This window comes from Leishmania major, chromosome 36, assembly GCF_000002725.2.
Source record: "Leishmania major strain Friedlin complete genome, chromosome 36".
NCBI classification, from domain to species: domain Eukaryota; phylum Euglenozoa; class Kinetoplastea; order Trypanosomatida; family Trypanosomatidae; genus Leishmania; species Leishmania major.
The window spans coordinates 714,075-738,511 of record NC_007287.2 but is presented as its reverse complement, the minus strand read 5'-3'; the positions used below and the strand labels follow the sequence as shown (position 1 = coordinate 738,511).

The 24,437-nt window shown below is 59.3% G+C and overlaps 6 protein-coding genes across 6 annotated transcripts; all 6 read left to right on the top strand.

Moving 5' to 3' along the window:
* Positions 1 to 182: 182 nt before the first annotated feature.
* On the top strand, positions 183 to 1,478 carry LMJF_36_1860 (conserved hypothetical protein; the record flags this gene model as incomplete). The annotated part of the gene is made up of 1 exon (XM_001686708.1): positions 183 to 1,478. The coding sequence occupies one exon, from the start codon at positions 183 to 185 to the stop codon at positions 1,476 to 1,478; it is 1,296 nt and encodes a 431-aa protein (XP_001686760.1).
* Positions 1,479 to 2,342: 864 nt separating this feature from the next.
* On the top strand, positions 2,343 to 3,926 carry LMJF_36_1850 (putative DEAD box RNA helicase; the record flags this gene model as incomplete). Its single annotated transcript, XM_001686707.1, has 1 exon — positions 2,343 to 3,926. The coding sequence occupies one exon, from the start codon at positions 2,343 to 2,345 to the stop codon at positions 3,924 to 3,926; it is 1,584 nt and encodes a 527-aa protein (XP_001686759.1).
* A 1,203-nt stretch (positions 3,927 to 5,129) lies between these two features.
* On the top strand, positions 5,130 to 7,103 carry LMJF_36_1840 (putative DEAD box RNA helicase; the record flags this gene model as incomplete). The annotated part of the gene is made up of 1 exon (XM_001686706.1): positions 5,130 to 7,103. One exon carries the CDS (start codon positions 5,130 to 5,132, stop codon positions 7,101 to 7,103), a length of 1,974 nt encoding a protein of 657 aa, XP_001686758.1.
* Positions 7,104 to 8,929: 1,826 nt separating this feature from the next.
* Positions 8,930 to 11,563, top strand: LMJF_36_1830 (conserved hypothetical protein; the record flags this gene model as incomplete). The annotated part of the gene is made up of 1 exon (XM_001686705.1): positions 8,930 to 11,563. One exon carries the CDS (start codon positions 8,930 to 8,932, stop codon positions 11,561 to 11,563), a length of 2,634 nt encoding a protein of 877 aa, XP_001686757.1.
* Positions 11,564 to 15,203: 3,640 nt separating this feature from the next.
* LMJF_36_1820 (putative ras-like small GTPases) lies at positions 15,204 to 17,825 on the top strand (the record flags this gene model as incomplete). The annotated part of the gene is made up of 1 exon (XM_001686704.1): positions 15,204 to 17,825. The coding sequence occupies one exon, from the start codon at positions 15,204 to 15,206 to the stop codon at positions 17,823 to 17,825; it is 2,622 nt and encodes an 873-aa protein (XP_001686756.1).
* A 2,606-nt stretch (positions 17,826 to 20,431) lies between these two features.
* On the top strand, positions 20,432 to 23,248 carry LMJF_36_1810 (conserved hypothetical protein; the record flags this gene model as incomplete). Its single annotated transcript, XM_001686703.1, has 1 exon — positions 20,432 to 23,248. The coding sequence occupies one exon, from the start codon at positions 20,432 to 20,434 to the stop codon at positions 23,246 to 23,248; it is 2,817 nt and encodes a 938-aa protein (XP_001686755.1).
* Positions 23,249 to 24,437: the final 1,189 nt, after the last annotated feature.

The window sequence follows — 24,437 nt, the reverse complement described above, 5'->3', positions numbered from 1 at the left end:
GGCCTGTGATCGTAACTGGAGCAGCAAGGGCGTTTGCGCAGGTACACACATTACACCGAAGACCTGTATTTCGCCTGCGTCCTTCCTTCCTTGCTGGCTGCCTCCCTCTCTCGCTCGCTTCGTTTCATCCCCACTTTTCGGGGCGTCGTTTCTTTTTTTTTTTCGATCTGGACTGGACAACGATGCTTCGCCCAACCTGCCCCGTCGCTAAGAACCTGACGTCGTTCGCGACGAAGGGCACGATGCGTGGCGGCATCCCTCGCATTTACTATACCTGGATGAAGCCCGGAAGTGCCACGCGCCGCCGCTTTGAGAAGATGCGCAACCCGTTCGTCAACCTCGAGACCGGCACCTCGCTCTACTTCCGCGACACCCGCGACTCTGCTGAGGCTGTGGCACACGCCGCGGACAGCAAAGGGCTGAAGGGTATGGACAACGGCGTTGACCTGTATAACGAGTACAAGATCGTGCCAGACCTCTACCCAGAGGGCTTTCAGTGGAAGCACAAGCTGAACACGGAGTACAACCAGTGGCGCTCTAACACCTGGCTGACACCGGAGCTCATTCCGCAAGAACACCGCGGGCGGTTTCTTTGCAACTTCCAGCTCAACATCGTCGCATACGATATGCGGGTGGTGAAGTTTAGCCCGAAAGACCATCGTCAGTGGATTTACTGTGTCTTGTACGTGGGCACCGGCAAGGGCATCGCGGGCTTTGGACGCGCGGTGGCGCCGAGCACGCAGGAGGCCCGAAACGAGGCAATTCGCGAGGCTTTCTCGAACATCATCGCCGTGGACTTGGAGCAAGAGGGCCCCATGTACCCTGTCCGCATCAACGCCGATGGTGCGCGAGTGCTGCTCTACCCGGCACGGCGTATCATAGCGAACTTCCGCGTAGCAGACATCTTGTGTGCCTTTGGCTTCCAGAACGCTGGATGTAAGATCAACCTGAAGGCGTCCAACAACCCCAAGGCGCCGACGCACACCGTTGAAGGCGTTTTCGAGGCTGTGAAGGCTTTGCGTAGCGTCAGCGAAATTGCGGCAAGTCGCGGAAAGGTGCCGCACAGCCTCGTGTACAATATATACCCGTACCTGGAAGAGATGCGTCGTCGCAAGGGTATGATGGCGATGCACCCACCCGGCAAGGACGGCATTTTTATGCCGAACCGCGTCGTGGACAACCGCATGCCAGACCATCTCAAGAAAGGCTACTATGACGACGTCTACTGGAAGGATTTCTTCGCTGGCAGCAAGGAGCAGCTGAATGAGCCGAAGATGGGCCTGCGCGGTGATGAGCTGCGAGCGCAGCTGGAGGAGTCGCAGGGGCGTACCGCGAAGCGGTCGAATCGACGCACTTTGGACGACGTGCTCCGGCGGTTGGGTAAGACTTCAAGGGATCTCGGCGCGCTGCAGGTGGTGAACCCACGCCTCGATGCGAAGCTCCCAACCCACATGAAGCGCAACTATCTTCTCCACTGAAGGCAACTGAGACCGGGAGAGACGAAAAGGTCAAGCGAGATGGGCCGCGGTGAGGCTGGGTGGAAGAACGGCTGCGCGCGCTGCTGGGGTCACACCGGTGCAGCGCGTTTTTCCGTTTGTTGTTGGAAGAGCGATGTTGGACTGAATCCCCGGCAGGATGATGTTTGCCGCGGTGTGACGCTCTCCATACCAGGGAGCGGAGGCCTCGTTTACGAAGGGTGGTCACAACCGCAACACGTAGACAGACACACAGACACACACGAGAGAGGAGGGGGTGCCGCCTCGACAGCGCGGCTCTTCTTTGCTCTTGCCGTTGGCGTTGCAGCGTGTTGCTCTGAGGAGGGCGAACATCTCTCGCACACCGTCTGCGAGCCACCCGCGGCCGCCGCACTCTCGTGGGGGCGCATCGAAAAAGAGGGAGAAGGACGAACATGGAATAGAGCTGTTGACATGCGCTTCTCTTTCTCTCTCGCATGCGCGCGGATCTGCGCTGTTGCCGTACTCGCACCAACACCCACGGACGACATGATACAAAACGTGTAGGTATGCGCGCCTGCGTGTGGCCATGCCGTCTCCACTTCTTCCTTCGTTCCCCGGACGTCTACGCTCTCGCCTCTCCGTTGTCGGCCAACGCACACACACGGCATCGAGGAACGAAGAAAAAAAAAGCAGCAAACATGCACCTGAGCGCAGGGTTGACCTGGTACTGACACGCACACATCACCGCCCCTACCCACCACATCACTCACCCATACACCTCCTCACCACCGCGCCCAAACAGACGGAGGGAGGACACAGAATCACACGAAGCAATCCTTTGCATTGTGACTGTCGACAGCACGACCTTTCCTGCGACGCGCACGCATGTCGTCAGCACCGCGCAAGCTCACCAAGGCTATGCGCGAGGATGATGACGGGGGCAATAGTGGGAGCAGAGCCTCCATGCGAGCCCCGAGCACCTCCAGTGTCAAGCACCAAAGCCTCGGCTCTGAGCTTTTGGATGACGAGGAGTTCAAGGCGAAGACATTCCAGGACCTTGGTCTGTGCCAGGAGCTTTGTGCGGCGTGCGCCGATGCTGGCTGGCAGCACCCGACTCGCATTCAGGCCTCCACTATCACCGTCTTTGCCGAGGGCCGCGACCTCATTGGTGTGGCGCAGACTGGTAGCGGCAAAACCGGCGCCTATGCGCTGCCCCTGGTGAACTGGCTGCTGGCCCAACGCAAGACGCCGTACCTCTCTGTCCTCGTGATGGTGCCCACGCGCGAGCTGGCGCAGCAGGTGACGGCCCAGTTTGTACTGCTTGGCCGCAGCGTCGGACTGCGTGTGGCGACCCTGGTGGGTGGCGCGGACATGGTCGAGCAGGCCTGTGAGCTGAGCAAGCGGCCGCATGTCGTCGTCGGAACCCCTGGCCGTGTAAAAGACCACCTCAGCAACACGAAGGGCTTCAAGCTCGTCAAGCTGCACGCCTTAGTGCTGGATGAGGCGGACAAGATGCTCGATATGAACTACGAGAAAGAGATCGACGCCATTCTGGAGCAGCTGCCGCAGAACCGCCGCACCATGCTCTTTTCTGCTACGCTGAGCACCAAGATTGACCGTCTCCAGAAGGCATCGCTGCGGGACCCGGTGCTGCTGCAGGTGCACCGCAAGAACACCACCGTGGACACACTTAAGCAGTACTACATCTTCGCGCCGTTTGCGCAGATGCTCTCCTACCTGCACCTCTTCCTAACGAAGGAGACGGGCAACCACATCCTCATTTTTTGTCGAAGCGCGGCTTTGGTGCACAAGATCACGCTGACGCTCCGCATCTTGGGCCACCGCGCGTTGCCTCTGATGGGTCGCATGGACCAAAGCAACCGCAACATCGCGCTCACCAAGTTCAAAGAGGGAAAGGTGAGGATGCTTATTTGCACCGATGTCGCGCAGCGCGGTTTGGACATACCTCACACGGATGTCGTCGTGAACTTCTCGCTGCCTGACCATGTCGAGGACTATATCCACCGCGTGGGTCGCACAGCTCGCGCTGGGGCCGAAGGCAAGGCCGTGAATCTCATTAGCCAGTACGACATTGTACTGCTGCAAAAGATCGAGCAGCAAACAGGCGTCAAGTGCGTCGAGTACCCCTCCCTCCCGGAGAGCGAGGTGCAGCTGGTCCTCCAGCGTGTTGAGGATGCAGAGCAGGAGGCCATCCGCGAAATCCGCGAGGATGCCGAGGAGAGGAGCTTGGAGAAGGAGTCGCGGCAGCTGACGACGGCGCGGAAAGGCAAGCGAGACCGCGGCGACGCCGACATGGGCTACGACGATGCCAAACACGGTACGAGCGACTTCGCAACACTGCGCATGCGCCGCGAACACGAGTCCATCTTCGAGATGACCAAAAAGGAACAGCACAAATCTCTGTGGGCGAAGCGGCGGGAGGCAAAGCGGCAAGCGAAATCGCGATAGCCTCCGCCAAGGAAGTGAGCAGATGGAGGGCGTAGTACGTGTCTGTGTCATCCGTGCCCTGGCAGCGCACGGAAAGCGTTTCGCTTCTCCTCGCTGGCCGCGCCTCGCTCTTCTTTTCGCTCATCCGGGTGATTTCTCATCGCTCGCACGTGCCGAAATAGAACGAGGGCGGGGACGTTTTGTGTGCTGCCTGCCTTTCTGCTCCCAATCTCGCTGAAACGAGCGCCTCTCCGGCTGCTGCGGCTGCTGCTGCTGCTGCTGCGGCTGCCACCGTGGAAGCGTTCCTTTTCTCTTCTTGCCTTTCTCTCGCTACCAGCACGATGGCATCGGATGAGAGAAAGAAAGGGGAGCGTGACGTCGGCGTGTTGTAGTCCGATGCGTGCATGAGCAGCTGCGACTGGTGAGGAAGGAGCCGGCGACTGTGTGTACCAGATGCCTAACACGAGTAAAGCCAACGTGCACATCGTTTTTCTCTTGACTATTCTCGTAAAGCTCTGCTGTGCCGCTGCTGTGGTGGCGCAGTCGGCGCGCCATCGTACCAGAGAGGTAGGGAGCGGTCAAGACGGGCAGAGCGAGCGGGGGAGCAATGCCAAAAGCAAAGCAGATGAACGGGTACCACAGGCAAGCCAACCCGTTGCACGGGGACGCACCCACACATACGCACGCATGCACACACGGACTTGGTGCGACACCGTGCAGACTTGACTGGGTCTCGGCGGGACTCTGCGCTGCTGTTCACTGGCGACGTGTACACACTGCCGCTTTACCTTTGCACACCCGTCGCTTGCCGTGCGCCTTCCGAAGGGCACCGCCCTCCGGTGGTCCATGGTGTCTGCGTGCGTGACCTCGACTTCGCCCACCGCCCGTGAGAAAACACGTTGGGGGTGGGGTGGGGGCAGTGGGCGAGAGGTCAGATATTATTACCAGCTCTTGCCCACCGCATCAACGCGCATTCATGCTTGCTGTCGCAGTGACTCGCAGCAGCCGGCTTCGTTGTCCTTTCGGTCTCTATCTTTTCCCATGTCTATCCTCCCCGCTTGCCTCTCATCCATTCTCGTCTCTTCCGTGAAAGTGCGAACAGATCAGAAGTGTTGCAACACACGAACACTGACCTGCACACGAGCTGGTTTGGTTTTAGCCTTCTCCAGGAGACACCACTGCTGCTCGCAAAGTGCTCGCCGACGCTCTCTTTTCTTCGCGCTCATGTCGGCGAGGGCACCTACGTCGTCGTTAGAGGGCCACAGCGACAAGGCCGCAGAGGCTGCTGCGGAGCAGTCCACAAAGAAGCGCCGCCGTCTTCGCCACCACCGATGCAAGGCCGCACGAGAAGCTGCCTCAAACACTGCCGATGTACCGTACGACGAGCTTGCCGAGACGGTGGAGAAGAACGATGACGCGCATTCGGTAGAGGAGGCGCAGGCGGCGGCGTCTAACGTGGCGTCGACGAAGCGTTCGGAGAAGCGACGCCGTGAGGAGAACAGCGACGACGATGACGAGGCGGACGCGGATGCGACGACATCGAGCGCGCGTCCGTGTCACCCCCACAAGCGCGGCGCGGCGGAGGGAGGGAAGACGTCGTCCCCCTCTGCCTCCGCGTCCCCTGCTGCGTTGTCGTCGCCGAACGGCTCCACAGCGGTAAGCATGACGCAGCGCAACAAGGAGCTGGCCAAGTCCATCCCTGCCGTCACGGACTACAAGTCACTGCAGCTGAACCCCCACATAGTGTCTGCTCTGGAGCAGGAGTTCAAGTTCAAGGAACTGACGCCGATTCAGTCTCGCTGCATTCCTGCTGCGCTGCAGGGACGCGATCTCCTCGCTGAGGCGAAGACCGGCGCTGGTAAGACGCTGGCGTTCTTGATTCCAATTGTCGAGATCGTCTGCCGCTCCGGCTTCCGCCCCAGCAACGGCACGGCGGCCATCATCATCGGGCCCACCCGTGAGCTCTGCCTGCAGATTGAGGGTGTGCTGCTGAAGCTGCTGAAGCACTTCAACGGCTCTTTGACGTTCTTGTGCTGCATTGGTGGCCAGAGCCGCAACCAAGAGGGCTTCAAGCTTGCCAACGGCATCATGATCGTGGTCGCCTCCCCTGGCCGCCTGCTAGACCACTTGAAGTTGACGACGGACTGGCACACAAAGAACCTACTGCTGCTCGCCGTCGACGAGGCAGATCGCGTGCTCGACAACGGCTTTGAGGAGGACATGCGCGAGATCGTGGCCCTGCTGCCCAAGAACCGCCAGACGTTCTTGTTTTCTGCCACGCAGACGACGCGTGTCGAGCAGCTCGCGCGCATCTCGTTTCACAAGACGCCGATCTTCATCTCCATGAAGAGCAAGAAGGACAAGGCCACCGTGGACACGTTGGAGCAGGGCTACGTCGTGTGCACCAGCGAGCAGCGTCTGCTCGTGCTCTACCACTTTGTGAAAAAGAACCTGAAGAAGAAGGTCATCGTTTTCTTCAGCAGCCGAAACAGCGTCAGCTTCCACTGCGAGCTCTTCAACTACATCGACGTGCCCTGCATCGCTTTCCACGGCAAGCAAAAGCAGCACCAGCGCTCCGCGACGTACATGCAGTTTTGCAACGCACCGAGTGGCGTGCTCTTCACGACCGATGTCGCGGCACGCGGTCTCGACATTCCCGAGGTGGACTGGATTGTGCAATTCGACCCCCCGGATGATCCGGTGAAGTACGTGCACCGTGTCGGGCGAACCGCGCGCGCTGGGCGCTGTGGTAACGCGCTCATGTTTCTGCTTCCGCAGGAGGAGCTGTTCCTCAAGTACCTCTACGATGATGCCAAGGTGAAGGTGAACGAGTACATCTTCGATTTGACAAAGCTAAAAGAAAACGTGCAGGGGCAGCTGGAGCAGCTGGTGAGCTCCAACTACTACCTGCGCACTTCGGCGCGGCAGGCATACGAGGGCTACTTGCTGAGCTACAGTAGCTGCCAGCTGAAAAATGTGTTCAACATCCAACACCTCGACCTCGCTGCGGTGGCGCGCGGGTTTGCACTGAGTGAGCCGCCGCCGATCAAGATGGACCTCTCGCAGTCCGCTGCACACATGAGCAAGAAGTCGCGACACGAGTTTAGCGCCATGCGCCACACCAAGGACGCTAAGCGACGTGATGTGAACGCGAAGTCGATGAACAAGCGGCATCAGAACATCAGTGGGGAGTGGTGAGCTGGGTGGGAGACGGTTGAGGGTGGTGAGGGCGGCAGCGCGTACTCTCTCTCGCGCTTTCATTGTGTGATATTTCCTTTTCGGGTGCTGTTTGGGCCTTTGCACACACACACACACACACACACATACACACACACGGTGCGACGACCTCTCAGTGTGGCTGCTCTGTGCGTGGCCTTTTCCTCCTCTTGCACCCGCGACATCGCATACGAGGAGACGACGCTTGCGAGAGAGGGAAAGCGAAGATTAACTCAGAAGAAGCGAGGATTTGCTTTGAACACGCTTAACACGTGCACACAAAACTGCACCGTCGCACGCACGCTCGCGAGTGAGGCGCTCATGAGGGTGCACTACACGACTAAAGCGAAAAAGAGAGCCGTGAAACAGGGAGAGGAGGAAATCGGGACTTCTCCTACCTCGAAGCTGCAGCACTGTTGTCGGCTTGCGCGCAGGGCGGGGTGATGGGGGCAGGCTCGTCGACTGTACTTCTCCCGGTCCCCATCCGACGTTGATGCGCGTTTCTGTCGGCTCGCCCTTCTCCCCTCGTCCGCCCTTGCTTTCTTCGTCAAGCGTTAGCAGGCACACGGAGAGTCGTGCGCACACGTTCTGACATGGAATAGAAATGTGCACGGCAGTGGTTGGAAGCACCTTGTGCAGAGAGGCCTTGTGCGGACTCACACCATTGCCGTTTTCTTTTCCCCCCTTCGATGAGGAAAACATCGACAAGAGCAGCACACACGCACTGAAACGCACAAAAAACACAACAAAAGCTCGGCGTGAAGTAGAGCGGGGGGGGGGGGAGGACAGCATCCCTTTGCGCATCTTGGGCGTCTGCCCTTCCTTTCCACTTCTCCACTTCTCTTCCCCTTGACGCTCTCCCCACGTCTCATCACGATTGTGTGTGTGTGTGTTGCCGCTCTCTTCTATCCAACTCCTCCCTTTTCTTTCGTTCGATGCGCTCTTGGTGAGCCGTTGGTGGGCAGCGTACAAACGACGGCTGCCAACGCGGAAAAACACATAAAAAAGTGCCCCCCCCCTCCCCACAGAGAGCGATCGTGTAACGGGCGCAGGTGTGAGTTGGAGACACAACAAGGCACACCGCTGAATATATATACATATATATATATACAAGGGAGCGAGGTGGTGGTGCTCGTCCCCCTCGTACCACAGCGGCCCTCCCCACCGCCCCATTCTTTCGAGGCACACCCATTAACACATAGAGGCACAGTCTCACAGACTTCACATAGATACGAAGGGCGAGCAAGAGACGCCGTTGGTGGCTCCAAGCGTGTGTGTGTGTGTGTGTGCACCTGCGGCGTATTTTCGTCCGCGCTTGTGTGTGCTCGCGCTCGTGCAGTGGTGGTGTCTACATGCCCTCAAGTATTGTGCTTTACCGATAGGCTGCCTCCTTACCTGGTGGGCGCCTGCACGACACACACCCGCACCGAAGGTACACCTCTTTCGATTCAGCGTTATCCTGCGTATCCTTACCGTGACACCCACGAACTCTCAACAGCGCGTACGGACAGTAGAGGGGCCGCGCTACCTGCTTCGTCGACGTTGTCTCGTGTCTACGGTGTGGTCTAGAGTTCGTCGGGTCTTCTTGTTCCCGCTTTTCGTTCTCCCTCGTTGACCTTCCCCACTCTCGCTGGGTCCCCGCACCCCCTTTCCTTGTTCGCTGATCAGAAGGTTTAGCGACAGGCCCACTGCTGCACCCGTCACCTTTGCTTCCTGTCATCTCCCCGAACCCCAGCACCGCCTTTCCCCTCACCGGCACTACTTCACCCTCTCCCCGTCGCCTTCGCTGCACCAAAGGCCAGCATGAGATGCAAACGGAGGACGCCGCACAGAGTCCGCCACGCAAAAAGCGAGGGGTCGCAGTAGCGGGGCCGGCGGACCGGGACAAGATGACTGCTGCGGCGGTGGTCAGCGTGCCGCCGTTGCCCTCATCTTTCATGCATGTGCCTCCCAGCTCGCACGAACGCCATACGGAACGAAAACCGCAACCAGGCTCGAAGCGAGGCCGCGCCGGCAAGAGGCAGAGCTGTGTGGGCGGTGAACGTCCAAGAGGCAGCCACTGCCACACCGAGACAGCATTAGACGGCATCGCCGCACCGGCCTCCGCCACGTTCTACAGGCCGACTGGCACGAATCGGACGCTTATATACGACGTTGAGTCGCCGCTTCTTCTCTGTACACCTCGCCGCAGCTTGCAGGACGCGGCGGCGTCTCCTCCGCCCCTTGTGAGGTCGATAGCGACACCCGCCCGCCGCAACGCTGTTGTGCTTACTTCGACCCCACTGGTAATACGAGAGGAGCGGGAGAGGGTCGCCGAGGATGACGCTGCAGCTCATGACCCATCAGCGTTGCTCCGCACGCCACTGCGGCTAGTTCGAGCCGCGCGAGGGCTGTTGTCACCGGCCACTGCGACCCTTCGACGGCGCCTCACTCACCTCCGGCAGTCTGCGACGGGTGCAACCGGGTCAGAGCGAGGGCTGCAGCGGCAGCAGTCGACCGCCGCCAGGAGCGCTTCCCCTCCGCCCCCATCGCCGTGGGGACAACTGAGCACCATTGTGCCTGCCACTGATTCTCTCCCCTCCTGCGTGGAAGAGGAGGGCGGCAGCGGCAGCGCATCGGCGAGGGCAGCGTCGAGGCGCAGAGGTCTCGCACTATCCTCCGAGCCGCTTCCCGATGCGGCCGCGCTCTCTTCCATTCCGGCCAGCCAACGAACCTCGGTATCCGCGTCTGATATGTGGCGGCGCAGCGGCCGTGGCGCAGAGCTGCCTGAACTTCTCCGTTCCACCATGCAGCCAGGCTCGGTCGTGCTCTCCCACAGTAGTGACGATGATATCACCGCGTCGCTGTCTCGTCGGTCCTCTCCGATCGTCACGGCGGTGGACGAGGCACGCGGAGGCTCACGGTTTCAGCGACGCCGCCGCGTGGATGAGGATCTGAGGGGGGCGGGTATGGTCGGCGGCACTGCGGCTCTTCGCGGGCCATACGATGTGCGGTTTGCACGGGTATCCTCGCTGAGCGAGTCTCTGGCGGATATCGTGTCTTCCTCGCGCAGCACCGCCCACTCGAGCCTGACGTCCGTCGCCGCAGCTGCTGCCTCGAGCGCCGTGGCACAGGACCGGATCTCCTCCGCTGGGCATGGAAGCGCAGGAGACGCGAGGGAGGCGTGCATGCCGCGGCGCAGTGCGACCGTGATGGACCCCAACTTCTCCTCCATCCTGCCAGATGAGGAGGAGCTAGCGATACGGCGTCGGCTCCAGCGCGGCCGCAACCGTCAAACGCCGCACAGTCGAAGTGATAGCGACATCCGTGGGGCCGGTGTCGCGGCGCTGGTGCAGGAGCGGCAGCACCCAGTAGGGGCTCGTGTGGCTGCTGGCAACGTCATGGAGCTATTCGTCAGCCGTGCTCCACAACCTGCACCCCTGGCTTGGCAGCAGCCACTGCAGCCGGAGGTGAGGCGCCGCACATCATCAGGCTGCGCATCTGGTGTTTCTGTCTCGGCCGCTGGCGGAATGGCTGCAGCCGCTTCCGTGCACCAAAGAGTCGCCTCGCGCGCGCATGACGCAGATGTGTGGCCGCCGCAACCGCAGCGGCGATCCGCGTCGTCCACGTTACTCTCGCCGCCGTGGCTCACCGTGGCGTGTGTGTCCCGACTCACTGTTGCCCTTCTGTCGGCGCTGGTGTGCGTGTGGTGTGTGGTGGCGGTGGCGTTGCCTCTCGTGGCGTTGCAGCCTCGCTACACTCTCTCAGCAGTGGCACGCGCGGACTCGGTCGCCGCTGAGGTGCAGTTTGTGCAAACGCACGCGAACTCAGTCACAGAGATGCAGGCCCTGTACAAAATCGTACCCGCCTCACTTAGCGCGGACGCGGTGGTGCGGCTGCACCATCGAACACTCAGTGAGGGAGTGGAGCGCCTGGAGAGGGCGACGCAGCACCTGGTGCCGGATGACAACGCACCTCCGTGGCGGCGCCTGTTCTACTTACGAGCGATGATCCGAGCCTATCTTGCCTTGTCGCGGAACTGCGAGCTGTACGCGCGTAGCCGCGATGGCAGTCACTGGCGACGCTACGTTGTGTACCCCCTCGCGGACATGAAGCGCTACGGTGTGCGACGATTCGGTAGCATTGCAAGTCGATCCTCTATCACCACCAGCGCTGCGGCTGCGTGGCGGGACCGCGTCTGGACCACTGTGGTGTGCAGTGCCCAATCTGAGGTGCTTGCGTGTCCCTCTGTACTCTACGTTGAGGAGGCTATGGCGCGCGACGCCGCGCAGTTTGTGTACACGGACGTCAACGAGGCACACGAGTCGCCGCAGCGGAAGCGCAAACTGCAAGACTGGCGAGTGCGTCTGCACCGCGACTGGACAAGCGAGGTGTACCTGGAGACGTTGCTACGCTACATTCGGAGTGGTGTACAGGAGTTGACACGGAACTACAACCGATAAGGTGAAAGGGAAGGGGGAGCGCGCAGGACGTGTCCGCTGCGCAGCTGCGGCATCCCGGGACAGAGAAGCGGCGCGCCCACTCTTTTTCAAGCAGAGGGGCGGCCATCCTGCTGTAACCATGCCTGCCTGTTTGTCTGCATGCGGTCGCGTGTACATTGAGTTGTTCTGGTGGTGGACGACACCGGACTGAGTCCAAGGAGGAGCCAAAAGAAAAATGCAAGCATCGGGCCGCATCACGTGGTAGTCAAGAGAAGACACGGCGTTGTGGGCGACCACGCGTGGGGCACTGGGGTGGTGGTAATCTCCGTCGCCAGTCATGCGCTGCGGCTGCTCTGTACCCTAGCGCGCGCGGAAGGGATGGGTCTTCCCTCTCTCTTCTCTCTCCCCCTTCCCTCGCACACGCGCACAGCGGCGACTCGTTCTCTCCCCAGCTAGAACGGGACATTGCCCGCATCGCCATTTTCTTTCCTCGCTCCCTCCTTCTCCTTGAACCCCACCCCCTACCATCACCGCCGCTACCAGCTACCACCGACTCCCTTTGACGCCGCGTGGTGATGCCTCTGTTGGGTATCGGTGTTACGCACCAGGCAAAGCACACGAGACGCTCGATGGCAGAAGCGAATGTGCACACGCAAAATTGCCCCCCCCCTCCCCCCAAAGAAAAAAGAAAACATCTCTTCCTCCATCCACTTTGTGCAAGTGGACACGTCTCTCTCCCACACCACGCGTCCGCGTGCTGAAGCAGGCGCCCTGTCTATTTCGATGTCACTGTTGTGGCGAGCAATGACGCATAGACATATACAGAGTGCCTGCTGAGGGAGTACACAGCTAGGCCGATACATGCACACACACACACACACACACACACACACACCTACTACACCTCTCTATCGAACAGGTCACGCAAAGGCGTTTATGAGCGCTGACCGCTTTTCTTCCTAATCTTGCTGCTCTTCTCATCGCTCCCATCGGCACGACGATCACCTCCACCCTCTCCCCCACCTTTTCGTTGCTTGGTTGCCTTTTGTTTGTGCGATTGCTCGCGAACTCGATTCTCTGCTTTGTTTTATGCTTCCTTGTTCTGCGTCGCCTCTCCCTCTGTATTTCTTGGGGTTCCTCGTGGAGTGTGTGCAGCTTGTCCTCCTCATCTTGCTCGCGTGCTGTTTCGCTCTTTTACGCTTTCCCCCTTTTTGGCTTGGGTTCTCGTCGTCTTGATCCCCGCCCACCCGCTCTGCGTGCCTGTGGATGTGTTTAGGTCTTCGTTTTTTTTTTTTGTTATTTTGTGGTTGTGCGCGGCTCGAGCTGCCGTTTTTGTCGAGTGTTTCATGCACGCTGCGTGGGCGATGGGTATCTCCCAGCTCGCCCTCTCTCACGCTTATCGGCGATCTTTTTTATGTGGGGATTTGTCTGTGTTGTTTCGCCCCCATGCTTATCGTTTACTGTCGGCTTCGAAGGCTCATGCGCACGTACGCATAATCACGCACGCAGACATGCACATACACCATTGCATCGGCTGTGACGGGCTAGAGAGGGAGGGGACGTACCCATAGCCCTGACTCACGAGAGACTTCGGCAGCACGGCTAGCGTCTGTGTGCTTTTTGTGACACGGTGTGTCTATTTTTTTTTCTCAACCTCTTTCACGTTGTTCTCTTAGGAACATATGTGTCGAAGGCTGTCACGTGCCTTTTGGCTGTGTGTGTCTGCGCATGAGGTCCCGGACGATATCCCTTTTCCGGAGATGTACCAAGTGGTGTGGTCGCAGGTGAGCCGTTCTTTCTTTCCACGATACCCTCCCTCATCTTTTTTCACGCATGTGTCTCTTGTAGTTCCACCACTTTACTTGACCACACAAGTGTCGTCGCTTCCCCCCCCCCTCCCCACTCATAAGGGGGGGGGGCACCTCGGCGTGCGTGGTATCAGGACTCCAGTGCTTCCACTCCGTGGGCAAGTCAAGCACCCCCCCCCCCTCTATCCCCTCCCAATGTCGCGCCACATCTGGTAGTGGCACTGTCAAGCACCTATAGCGTAGTGAGGTCAGTGTGGCGAATCGCTAGGGATATCGGCGTTCATGTCCTGGATGGGGTGGCGTCGGAGCGGCCTGCGACAGTGCACACGTCTGTACTGCGCACATGTCAGGCAAAGTGTCAAAGTGGCTTGAACCTCTCTCACCCGGTCATCAGTGCGTAGGGACGGGTGGCCCCGCGCCACCCTGAGAAGAATGCGGCAGCTGGCGACCGCCATGATGGGGGCGGCTGTGAGGCGACGCCATGCCTCCCCTTCCAACTTGCCCTACCTTGTCCTCCTCTGCGCTTTTGTTGCGTCTTTCCCTTTTTTTCCGTCGCGTGGGGGGAGGGGCAGTCGTTCGGTTTCTGAAAGACCCCTGCCTTCCTGACGAACAAAAAACAAGTATATGCATATATATATATATCTATCGATATAGCGCGCGCCTACACACACACACACACACACACACACACAGGCAGCCGCTGCTCCCACACGCGCCTTTGCACGCATCCTTTGTGCATACAGGCCGCATATACGGGTGAACGCTCCACCAACACAGCCGCTCGTCGTCTTCACGTGCTGCATCACTTGTCTCCGTGTATATGTGTTCATACCAGTGACTTTTCTTTGGCAAAGGAACCGCAAAGGAAAGTAACCGTAAAGCTTCTCTGCAAACGAGGGAGGGACAAACCCGGGGAACCACAGACGACGCCGACTCGCTTCATAATCGTGGTTCCGTACTTCTTCGCCTCGCCTCCCTCCCTCCCTCCCCTCTGCCTATCTCCCTTTGTCTGTCGCTGTGTGCGCGACCGTATTCGTGCTTGTGTGCTCAGCTAAAGCGGCCAAATGAAAGAACGCGCAAATCGCTAAGAAAAGTGAATCGAGTCTGTGCGTTGGTGTACGGTGCCGCCCCTCCCCTCCCCTCCCTCTACATGCACACACACACACACCTTCCTCTTCTTTTTTCTTTCGCACCTTCTCTTTTCATCTTCCGACCTCTTTTCCAACTTCATCCCCTCCATCTCTTCCCCACTTCCGTTGAGGTAACGTGGATCGTTCGGTGGCGCGACGCCAGCAACATCCGACACCATCGGTGCTACTAACAGCAGACGTAACGGTGCGGTTTTCCTTGCTTTTTCTGATCGCCCTCCCTCTTGGCGCCTCTGGTTCGTTCTTCAGCGCCTCTCACTTCTTTTTTTTGTCTACCGTTGTTCGCCCGTGCTCTTAGTTTCGTAGATTTCGCATTTTCACCTTGCAGCGTCTTCCCCCTCCCCTCCCCACAGCACTGTCCTTCTCTCCGTCCCTCTCTTGGTTGTTGTGCACTTGCTTGTGTCTGCCGTTGTCCCCTGTGCCATTGTTCGCTTTTCACTCGTAGCTCTCTCTCTCTCTCTCTGTCTGCACTTTGTGTGGTGTACACGTGCGTGTATCTCCTCAGGTTAGATGTGCAGCAGTCGTAATAACAGAAAATAATTATAGTAAAACTACGGGCGTATCTCGTTTCCACGTGCACACCGGCCCAGAGAGGGGAGGGCGGCACCTGCACCGGGAGAGGAGCCGTATAGAAGACGACTAAGCGAGTCTGAGAAGGTCAGACCGTAAATCGACGTGAAGGGGCTTCTTCAAGAAGAAAAGAGAATGGCAGGTGACTTCTTCATGTCTTGTAGCACGGATGAAAGCGCCTTTATGCCAGAGATCCGTGTCGTGGTGCTGGGGGACGCGAAGGTCGGCAAGACAGCGTTGCTGCGGCAGTACCTCCACCACGAACAGCCTTCCCGGTCGACCGGTCATGAGTCGACGCTGCTAGATTCTTACACCCACATCGACTACTGTGGTATGCAGCCGTATCGACTGATCTTCACAGATTGCAGCAGCGCTCCATCCTTTCACGAGCATCGCGCTGCATATCTGGCCAAGTGCGACGTCGTCATTCTTGTCTACTCGGTGCGTCATCGCAAGACGCTGCTGAATTTGCGCCACTGGATGGAGGAGGTGCTGGAGGCACGCGGCTTGACCCGGCCGGCGCGGTGTGCCTCCACCACCGGCGACTTCGGCGAGGTACCCATCTTCGTTGTAGGGACACACTACGGGGAAAAGGACTCATTGGAGGCGACGAACCCGACAGGCACGGACGAGGCGGAGAGCATCACGAAGGAGTGCCTCCAGTCTGCCGGCTATTTCATCAACGAGAACGACGCCGACACTGAGGAGGCGCTCCGCTCGAACTCGGCGCGGCCACAGAAAGCGCGGCAACGACATCAGCAGCGACAGGGGCCAAAGGAGAAACGCTCTCCTCGCACTTTCCACGACTTGTTGCACAAACTCTTCCACATCAACGCGGACGGCGAGGGCAGAGACGCAGGAGCTCTGAAGAAGCCAACATCCGACGAGGTGACGGCTTTTCAGCAGCGTCAGCCAGCATCTGCCGTCCGCAACAACGGCTGCCTTTCGCTAGCGTCATCGACTCCGATGCTGCTGCAGCCCAAATCCGACACCACCAACAACAAAACCAAGTCGAGCAACGCCAAATCAACGCTGCGTATCCCTCCCGGCGCGTCGACGCGCTTGCCGCTCTTTCAGCTCTCCAACACAGATGGCAAAGCGGTCGACATGGCGGTGCGCGCTTCTCTCACACTGTATCTTTGGCTGCAGAGACATGAGGGCGACAGTGTGGCGCTATCTGCGGCGCATACTCCACAAAGCAGCTTCGCGACTGCCTCTAAGCCCGAAGACGCTGCTGCGCAAAGTGCCCCGCCGCACGAAAGCAGCAAGAGTGCGGACGATGGCGCCGGCGCCGCCACTGAGAGCACTGCCGCGCCGTTGACGGTGTTGTCTGCGACTCTGCGCGCACACGCCATCTCGAGGGCCTTGCATGCGTCCTACGTTAACGAGCGCTCTGTTGCGTCCTTCATACCGCCCATGCTTGCCTTGTACAACCTCGGTGTCAGTGGCTCTGTCTGTGGCGAGTCAACGGAGAGCCAGGCGCTCAGGCACAGTCGAGGTGCTTTCTACGTGATGCAGACGGCCGGCAGCTCGGCTCCGGCAGCGCAGCAGCCACTGCAGGCTAACAGCATCACAGAGCCATCACATGAGACCGCCTTCTCCTGCTGTGGTAACGGCAGCAGCGAAGTCACTGTCGGTGCAAGAAATGATGTAAAGACGACTGACCAGACGGCCTTCGGTGAAGTCTGCAGCCAAGCCCGTGCGCGCCGTGGCAAGAGGACAGAGGATAGGGCACCGTCGTATTCATCCAACGTCAACTCGGTACGCAAAGAGGGAAAGAAAGATGATGCAGCGCACTCGGGTTATCTGCAGACGTCGATGCCGAAAACGGCCGAGCCAGTGTCCTCACCCGAGCTAGGCGACACCGCGGTGTCGGGCGCATCGATAAAGGCGGGCGAGCTCATGAAGGGAAAGACGCACGGCTGTCTTTCCTCACCGGGCACAAACCCAGCAGCAGCGCCTAACGCGGACTCCAGGGAGGTCAACAGCGCGGCTGGTAAGGCGGGTGGCGAGCTCTCGACCATTTCCGGCCCCATGATGCCAGACGGTGCGTTGCCCTTATCAACGGCGCCCAGCGTCGCTACGAGGTCGCGCGGAGACGCTGTCACAGGCGGTGGTATCGTTGCCGCTTCGCAGCAGCCGACGTTGCGAGTGCGGAAGGAGATGGGCGTTGGCAAGGAAGGTGATGGCGCCGGCACAGACTACCGTGGCGACCTACCGACAAGGAAGTCTGAACCTGTAACCAAGTTGCCCGTGGAGTGCGAGCCCGATAGAGACCCCAGCTCGTTTCCCATATTGCGACAGAGTAGAGAAAATGACAGCGCTGGAGTATCGGCAGTGCGCGCGGCGTCTGCGGGGCCGCTGGCTTCGCCAGCACACACACCCAACAGCCACAACCACGCCCCGTTCGCTGCGAAGCTGTCTCCGATGGACGAATGCGTGCCTTCAAGGTCTCCATCTTCGACTGCGAACACAGGCATAGGAACTGACAAGAGTGAGGCAGTCAGCAACAAGTCAGCGCAAGAGCGAGAGCCCGTCACGGTGTCTTGGCCACCGCGGTCCAGTTCGGCGGCGCGCGAACCACAGGCATCACAGTCGGAGCCCCGCCGACCGCAGAAAAGCCGCCAGGCGAAGTTGAACGGCACAAGGAACCCCAAGCATTGGAGAAGGCCTGTCATTTCGATCCGCATACTCATCGGGCGGCAGCAGAAGCAAAAGACAACTCAGTGCACCGTGGGCGGTTGCGCCGGCATGTAAGTCACGATCCTTCTCCGCCCCCTTTCTCAAAAAAAGGAAAATGACTGTTGTGCGTCTCCTCGCGACCACGGCGATTCACACCGCTTCAGGGGAACACAATTCACGTTGCTGAGACGAATGATAGACTGCCATTGCTGACCTTCCTGGGCACAGCAATGCCCCCACAAGCAAAGAGATGATGGACATCCGCAGACTTCAGCAAGGCCGCGTATTTTCTGCAGCTTTCTCGCCCCCCCCCTCCCCACACACCCCCTGGGCGTTGTAATTTGAACTTCTGTCTCTTTCTCTGTGTATACGTGTCTCCGTTTCTGGTAGTTTCTGACAGTTTTTGGCAAGCTGATGGATGGTTGTGTGTCGTTGCTTTCTTCCCCCTCGATATATGCATGCATGTATATATATATATATGTTCATGCCTACGCCTGCTTCTCTCTCTCTCTCTGAGTGTGTGCGTGCCGGGCATGCGCCCTGTTAGAGCAACACATGTGGGCGGACGCGAGCTTGCTTTTCACCTTTTTTTTTGCTGAATCGAGCAACACAAAAGTGAAAGCGAGCGACACGTAGGAGGTGGGAGCTGTGAAAGCTGCGGGGCACGGAAGGGGTGAGGGAAAATGATAAGCAGCACCTTCGCACGCATGCATTCGTGGCTTTCTTTTCTTCGTTCGTTTTGTTGCTTTTGTTGCCTGATGGGGTTTCACCGTGTCGAAGCTGTGGATGTGCTGACCACTTCCTCCCCCCTCCCTCATATTACTTGCCTTTCAGCTCTTTGTTGGAGCGCATACGCGCGTCTTTCTTTCTCTCCTCCACTGCAATCTGTACGATTCTGCAGTGTCTCTCGTTAGGTGAGGTGCTACCCCCGTTTTTTCCCCTTTTACCTCTCCGTGCCAGTTTTTGGTGTTCTCCAGTCGCCTAACTTTCTTCATGCGTGTTGCCTCCTCCTTGCTGACATTGCGTGTGAGTGGGTGGTGCACTTTTGTCATCTTTTTCCACGATGCTCTTCCACATCAGTCTCGTCTTCTCGTAGCACTTTTCTTTTCTGCTGCTGACTTCTGCGTGTTCTCTCTCACCGCCCTCCGGTGATGTCATTCTACTACTCTCGGCTGCCTTGCCACCTTCATCTCTCTCGCGTTTTATTCGCCTTTTCCACTCTTCGAAAGACGAAAATCGTTATCATCCGTGCCCTCTCCCTCTTGGATGGTCCTGCCCATCCGTCTCCTCAATCTCTCAGAAAATCTCCCCCACCATTATTCACTTTTGCGGACATATATATTCCTCGCCTCGTTGCTGCTTAGATGATTTTCACGCGTGCCGCTACACCTCCCCTCTCCACACACTGCTGCTACTGAGTCGGAGACGAACGCTATACAACCTCGAGTGGAGTCGTCGTAATGTGCGATCATCGGTGTTGTACCCTTCTGCGTATGTATATGGGCAGTATGTTATAGGTGTGTGTGCGCGTGTTTTGCGCACGGGCTTTTCTCTCTTCGTACGTTTGCCGACGTGCTCCACAATCATAGTCCTTACCATTTTTCCGCTTGTCTCCCGCCTTGCTGCTCTTCGCATGACGAGTGATGTGTGTGTGTGCGGGACATAAAGAAGAGATTCGCGGGAAAGAAGGAAAACGGAGGCACGCGGCAGGTTGTCACACACACCTCGCACCGCGCTTGCCAGCTCGATCGACTTTGCAAGTTTGCGAAGACATGCTTGTGCGCCTGTGTGTGATGAAGCAATGCCGCTCTCTCTCTCTCTCTCTGTTGCCAGGATACGTCGGCAGTTCGCTCCTTCATTGTTTTGCCAAGAGCCATCGGCTCTGTATGCGTTCTTGGGTGTTCCTGTCTGGGTTTTGTGGCAGGAGAAGGCGATGAAGCTGACGCGCTGCACAGTTTCCCGAAAGTCCGCTGAAGTAAGGGGCCGATATGCACGACAGAAAATGTGCGAGGTAAAAACAAAAGGTCAACACGCGGATTCGACAAGCCTCGCATTTTGCTGCCGTGATCCCTCCACGCATGCTGCGCACTGCCGCGACCAGTTTCGATGCTTGCAAGCGCTGTGGGTCGCAGGAATTTCTGGCGGGCTTCACTTTTGGTGTGCTCGCCCCCCTCCTCCCCCTTCTGTGGTGCCGCACATGTGTGAGAGCACACCCCTTGAGCCACCATAACGCCAATGCGGGGCTGATGTCGCATCGCTGTTTCCAGTCCAAATAATTTCTGTCCAACTCTCCCCCTCCTTTTATTTTCGGTTGTTGCGTTGCGATTGGCTCGCCGGCTGTACCTCTCCGCACTCTTCGCCTGGGCTGCGCCGCGATGCACGTGTCGGCAACACACAACACCCCCACACACTTTCTCGCATCACGGCAAAAGAGCCACAGAGCACACTCGTGCTCGCGGGTCGCGCACGATTCGTTGTTTTCTCGTTGGGGCACTCCATGGCCCACTCTCGCACACTCACACCGACGCAAACGTGCCAATCCATTAACGAAACCCACTTCTGGAACATCCACAAGAGAAGGAGAAGACCAACAACAACTGCGAACGCCTGGAAAGTCGCTCGCAAGTGCTTGCTGATTCGTTGAGCAGCTGCAACTTCACTGGTGCCACCTCCAGGTGGCAATGTCCACCACAACAGCGCGCCCGGCGACGTCGTCGTCGCGTTCGCGCCTCATGAACATGTCTGCCCCACTCGGCTCGCAGCCAACCATGGTTGACCCGAGCAACCCTTTCCCAGTAAATGGCAAGGTCGGCGCGCAGCACTCTGTCTCGTACTTCTCTGTTGCGCTCACCCAGCCAGCTCTCGTTGTCATCCGCATGAAGGAGGGCAATACAGCTAGCCGGTGTGCGCTCTTTTTGAGTTGTTTCTACCCCAAGCCGGACGCGAACAACGCGGCGTGGCGCCTCATCTCTCCGGAGCCAGTTAAGCAGATTGTCCTGCACCCTGCCGATCCTGCCTACTGTGTTGACACGCTTCACATCGCTGTCCACTACCTTGAACCGAGCGGGCAGTCGAACTTCCAACTGCAGGTGAGGGTGCAGCGAGAGTTCTTCGCGATGTGGCTGCGGACCAACGAGGAGACCCGGGCCGCTACCGGCGCTGCAGCCGTGGATCACATGACTGCAGTCAAAACACTTCCGTCTCCCGGCGCTTCAGCCTCTGGCAAGTGGGCGACGGCCAATGCAGCCACTCTGCCTGCGGTACCGACGTTGCACACGATGCTGGCTGCCTCGGCAGCGCGGCTGTCGGGCAGCGCTGCAAACTCGGCTGGTGCGCCGTTCACTTCCCTCTACGTGGGCGACTGGCGCGGCGACCAGCGGGATGGATTGGGCTTGCAGTACTACGCCGCACCCGAAGAGATGCTGTCGATGACGACACTAACCAAGAACAACGCGACGGACTTCGAACATAGTCTCGCCGGCCACACGGACGGCATGGACTGGGACGCCATCTGCACCTCCACTTCCCAGCAAGCGGTCACAGTGGGTGGTGTGGATGTAGCACAGCCTCTGATGCTGCTTCGTGCCTTCAGTGAGCGGCACAACTTGCCGTGGTCTGCGTGGAGCATTCCCGACACGCTTACTCCGGAAGAGCTGGCGCGGCTGGGCTTTGGCTTCTGCTTTCATTCCACCTCTCGTGCGAGAGGCGGCGCCGCCGCGACTGGTTCGACGTCAGACCACGCGGCTGTGTCAGGCAAAGGTGCAGCAGCTCCAAGCCCGACGGGCGACTCCTCGCTCGCAGGGACCGTGGCACTGTCGTCAACGCCGCCGGTCGCGCCTTGCTCCACCACGGCTGAGGGGATGGCGGCTCTTGGCGGCGTCATCAGCGCTTTCCTCGTGGGTGAGATCACGAGTGATGAGGCGGATGCCTGGAAGGTGCTGCCGGTGCAGCCTGGCGTGGAGGTGTACGCAGGCGAGTGGGTGGCGAACCAGAAGGAGGGCAGGGGCGCCTACCAGTGGCTTGACCGCTCCTACGTCGGGGAATGGGTGGGTGGACGCCGCGAAGGGCACGGTTTTCTTCGCCGGCAAGACGGGAGGTGGTACCGTGGGCAGTGGGAGCGGCACGTCCCGCACGGCCATGGCGAGGCACGCCTCACCCCAGAAGGCCTCTTGTACAAGGGGGAGTGGCGAGACGGTCGACGCCACGGCTCGGGTGCTCTCACGTACCCGAACGGCATGACGGTGCATGGGATGTGGGTCGGCGACGAGCTGCAGCCACGCGTACGCGTCGTGTATAAGGACGGGAGCACATACGATGGCTTGTGGGATCCGGAGGAGGCGTGCCGCCAAGGGCAGGGCACGTGGACGGACACGCAGGGGTGCGAGCACACGCACGAGTGGCAACACGACATCCGCGTCGGTGCTGGTCAGGAGGTTTACCCGAATGGTGTCGTGCTGCATGGCGTCTGGCGCGCGGGCGAGCTTGTCGACGGCACCTATGTGTTCCCGAACGGAGACCGGCACGTTGGTTCCTTGGATGCGGTACGGCACGTCCGCGAGGGAGCCGGCACCACAGTCTCGGCAGACGGCGCCTCCGTCTACACAGGCGCGTGGCACGAGGACAAGCGCAGCGGGTACGGCGTGCAAACTGTGCAGAGGCCGCCGCGGGCGTGCAAGCCGGGCGAGCCCGCCGCGAGTCCAAGTGTGGAGCGGTACGAAGGAGAGTGGCTCGACGACTTGCGCAGTGGGCAGGGCCGGCTGACAGACGGCGACGGCATCTACGAAGGCGAATTCGCGCGCGACTACCGCGACGGCAACGGCGTGCAGCGCAACACGCGCACCGGGTCCTTCTACGAGGGCAGCTGGAAGGCGAATCGTCGCTGCGGCGCTGGCACCTACTACAGTGCTACGCAGGGCATCACGTACGAGGGCATTTTTATGCACGACCGCTTGACGAGCATTGGGACGGCGACGAACACCGCCTTAGCGGAGCAGTACACCGGCAGCTGGTTGGACGGACTTCAGCAAGGGCACGGGTCACTGCAACTTGCAAACGGGGACGTGCTGCGCGGCGCGTGGCACCGCGGTGTCCCTGATGCCACTGCCACGATAGAGTACATTGATGCAGACCCGTCAGCGGATGGCCCGCGCCGCGCCGTGGCGGCTGTGTCGCGGTACGTGGGAGGGTGGCAAGGTGGGGCACGTGAGGGTACGGGCACACAAGTTTTCCGCGACGGCAGCGTGTACGAGGGCACGTGGCACGCGAACAAACAGCACGGTTGCGGCCGCCTCACCACCGCGTCTGGCGAGGCGGTGGAGTGTCAGTGGCGAGACGGGTGCATCGTTGACGGCTGCATCGGCGATGCCCACTTCGCCGACGGGAGCGTTTACCACGGTCACGTGAACGTCGCCGGTGCGCCGCACGGAGCAGGTGTGTTGACGTACCCAGACAGCACCGTCTTTGACGGACAGTTTTTCAACGGGGTTTATCAGCTTTGAGGTGGTCTTGTGCAGACGTGCACGCGCGTGCCTGTTGGTGTGGGCTTGCGTGCCCAGTGGTGCTGTGTACAAGACTCCATGTGTGACATATTCAGGGAAGGAGGGCGGGAAAAGGGGCCCGCAGTTACTTTATCTCTGTTCCTTGCCCACCAGCAAAGCCACGCAGCTGGATGGGGGCTCATGTACATACCAAACGCCCACAAAAGCGAAACAGATGCTCATCGTAGCCCCACTTGAGGCCTCTTGCGCTCGTTTGCCTTCCCATGGTCTCTCGCGGCGTTCCAATGCCCGTCCACGTAGATTTGTGCACTCAACGCCTACCCGCATTATCATCGAGTGTACTAGAGGCGGAAGCGGCAGGTGTGCGTGTGTGTGTGTGTGTGTGGAGGGCTTCGAGGACGGTGTAGTGGGGCCCGTGCAGAGGAGCTTGGGGAAAAGGCGTGTCTGGGAGTGTTGAGGCATGCACGCTGCAGGTGGAGAGGCGAGTAAGCAAAGTGCAGCACTGCACGATGGATGCCTCAACACGTGCTGCCTGCTTGTGACGGCTCAAGAACCGGCTTCTATGAAGCTGATAGCTGAGCCAAGGGGAGGCGCGTCTGTGACTTGACAACGATACTGACAGCTTCATCTGTGCGCAAGTGTCGCGCTTTCATATTCTGCGGTGCCCTTGGGCACTGTGCAGAGGATGCAGCGCAGGTGGCCGGTGCACAGAGACGTGTCAAGGTCAAGTCATGCTCGTTTCGCATACTCGAGTACTTGTCTCCTTGGCGTACGCAGACACAAATGGATGCATGCGCGAGGGCTGCTCTGGGTCACCGCTCTCGCTCTTTTTTTCGTTCTCTTTTACACCGCTTTCTGTCCCCCTCCCTTCTGTGCGCCTTGCATCCATAGGCTGCCCTAACACCCACCCACCCACTCACTCACTCGTGAGCAAGCGCCTCACGGGTGCTGAGAGTCTCGTCCTGCGCACAAATCAAGGACGACCCCGCTTCGACAAGTGGCAGCAGCGCACTGTCAGATACACGAACACACGGCTAGTAAGCGCACTCCTGAGATTCCTTCCTTCATTGCGCGCATTTTCCGCCGTTCCCAACCCCCTAAGGAGGCATAGACACACACCTTTCTGCATCGCTCATGTGTGCAGCGTTTCCATCTTTTCACGTGTCGTCCCCTCGCCGCACTTCGCTGC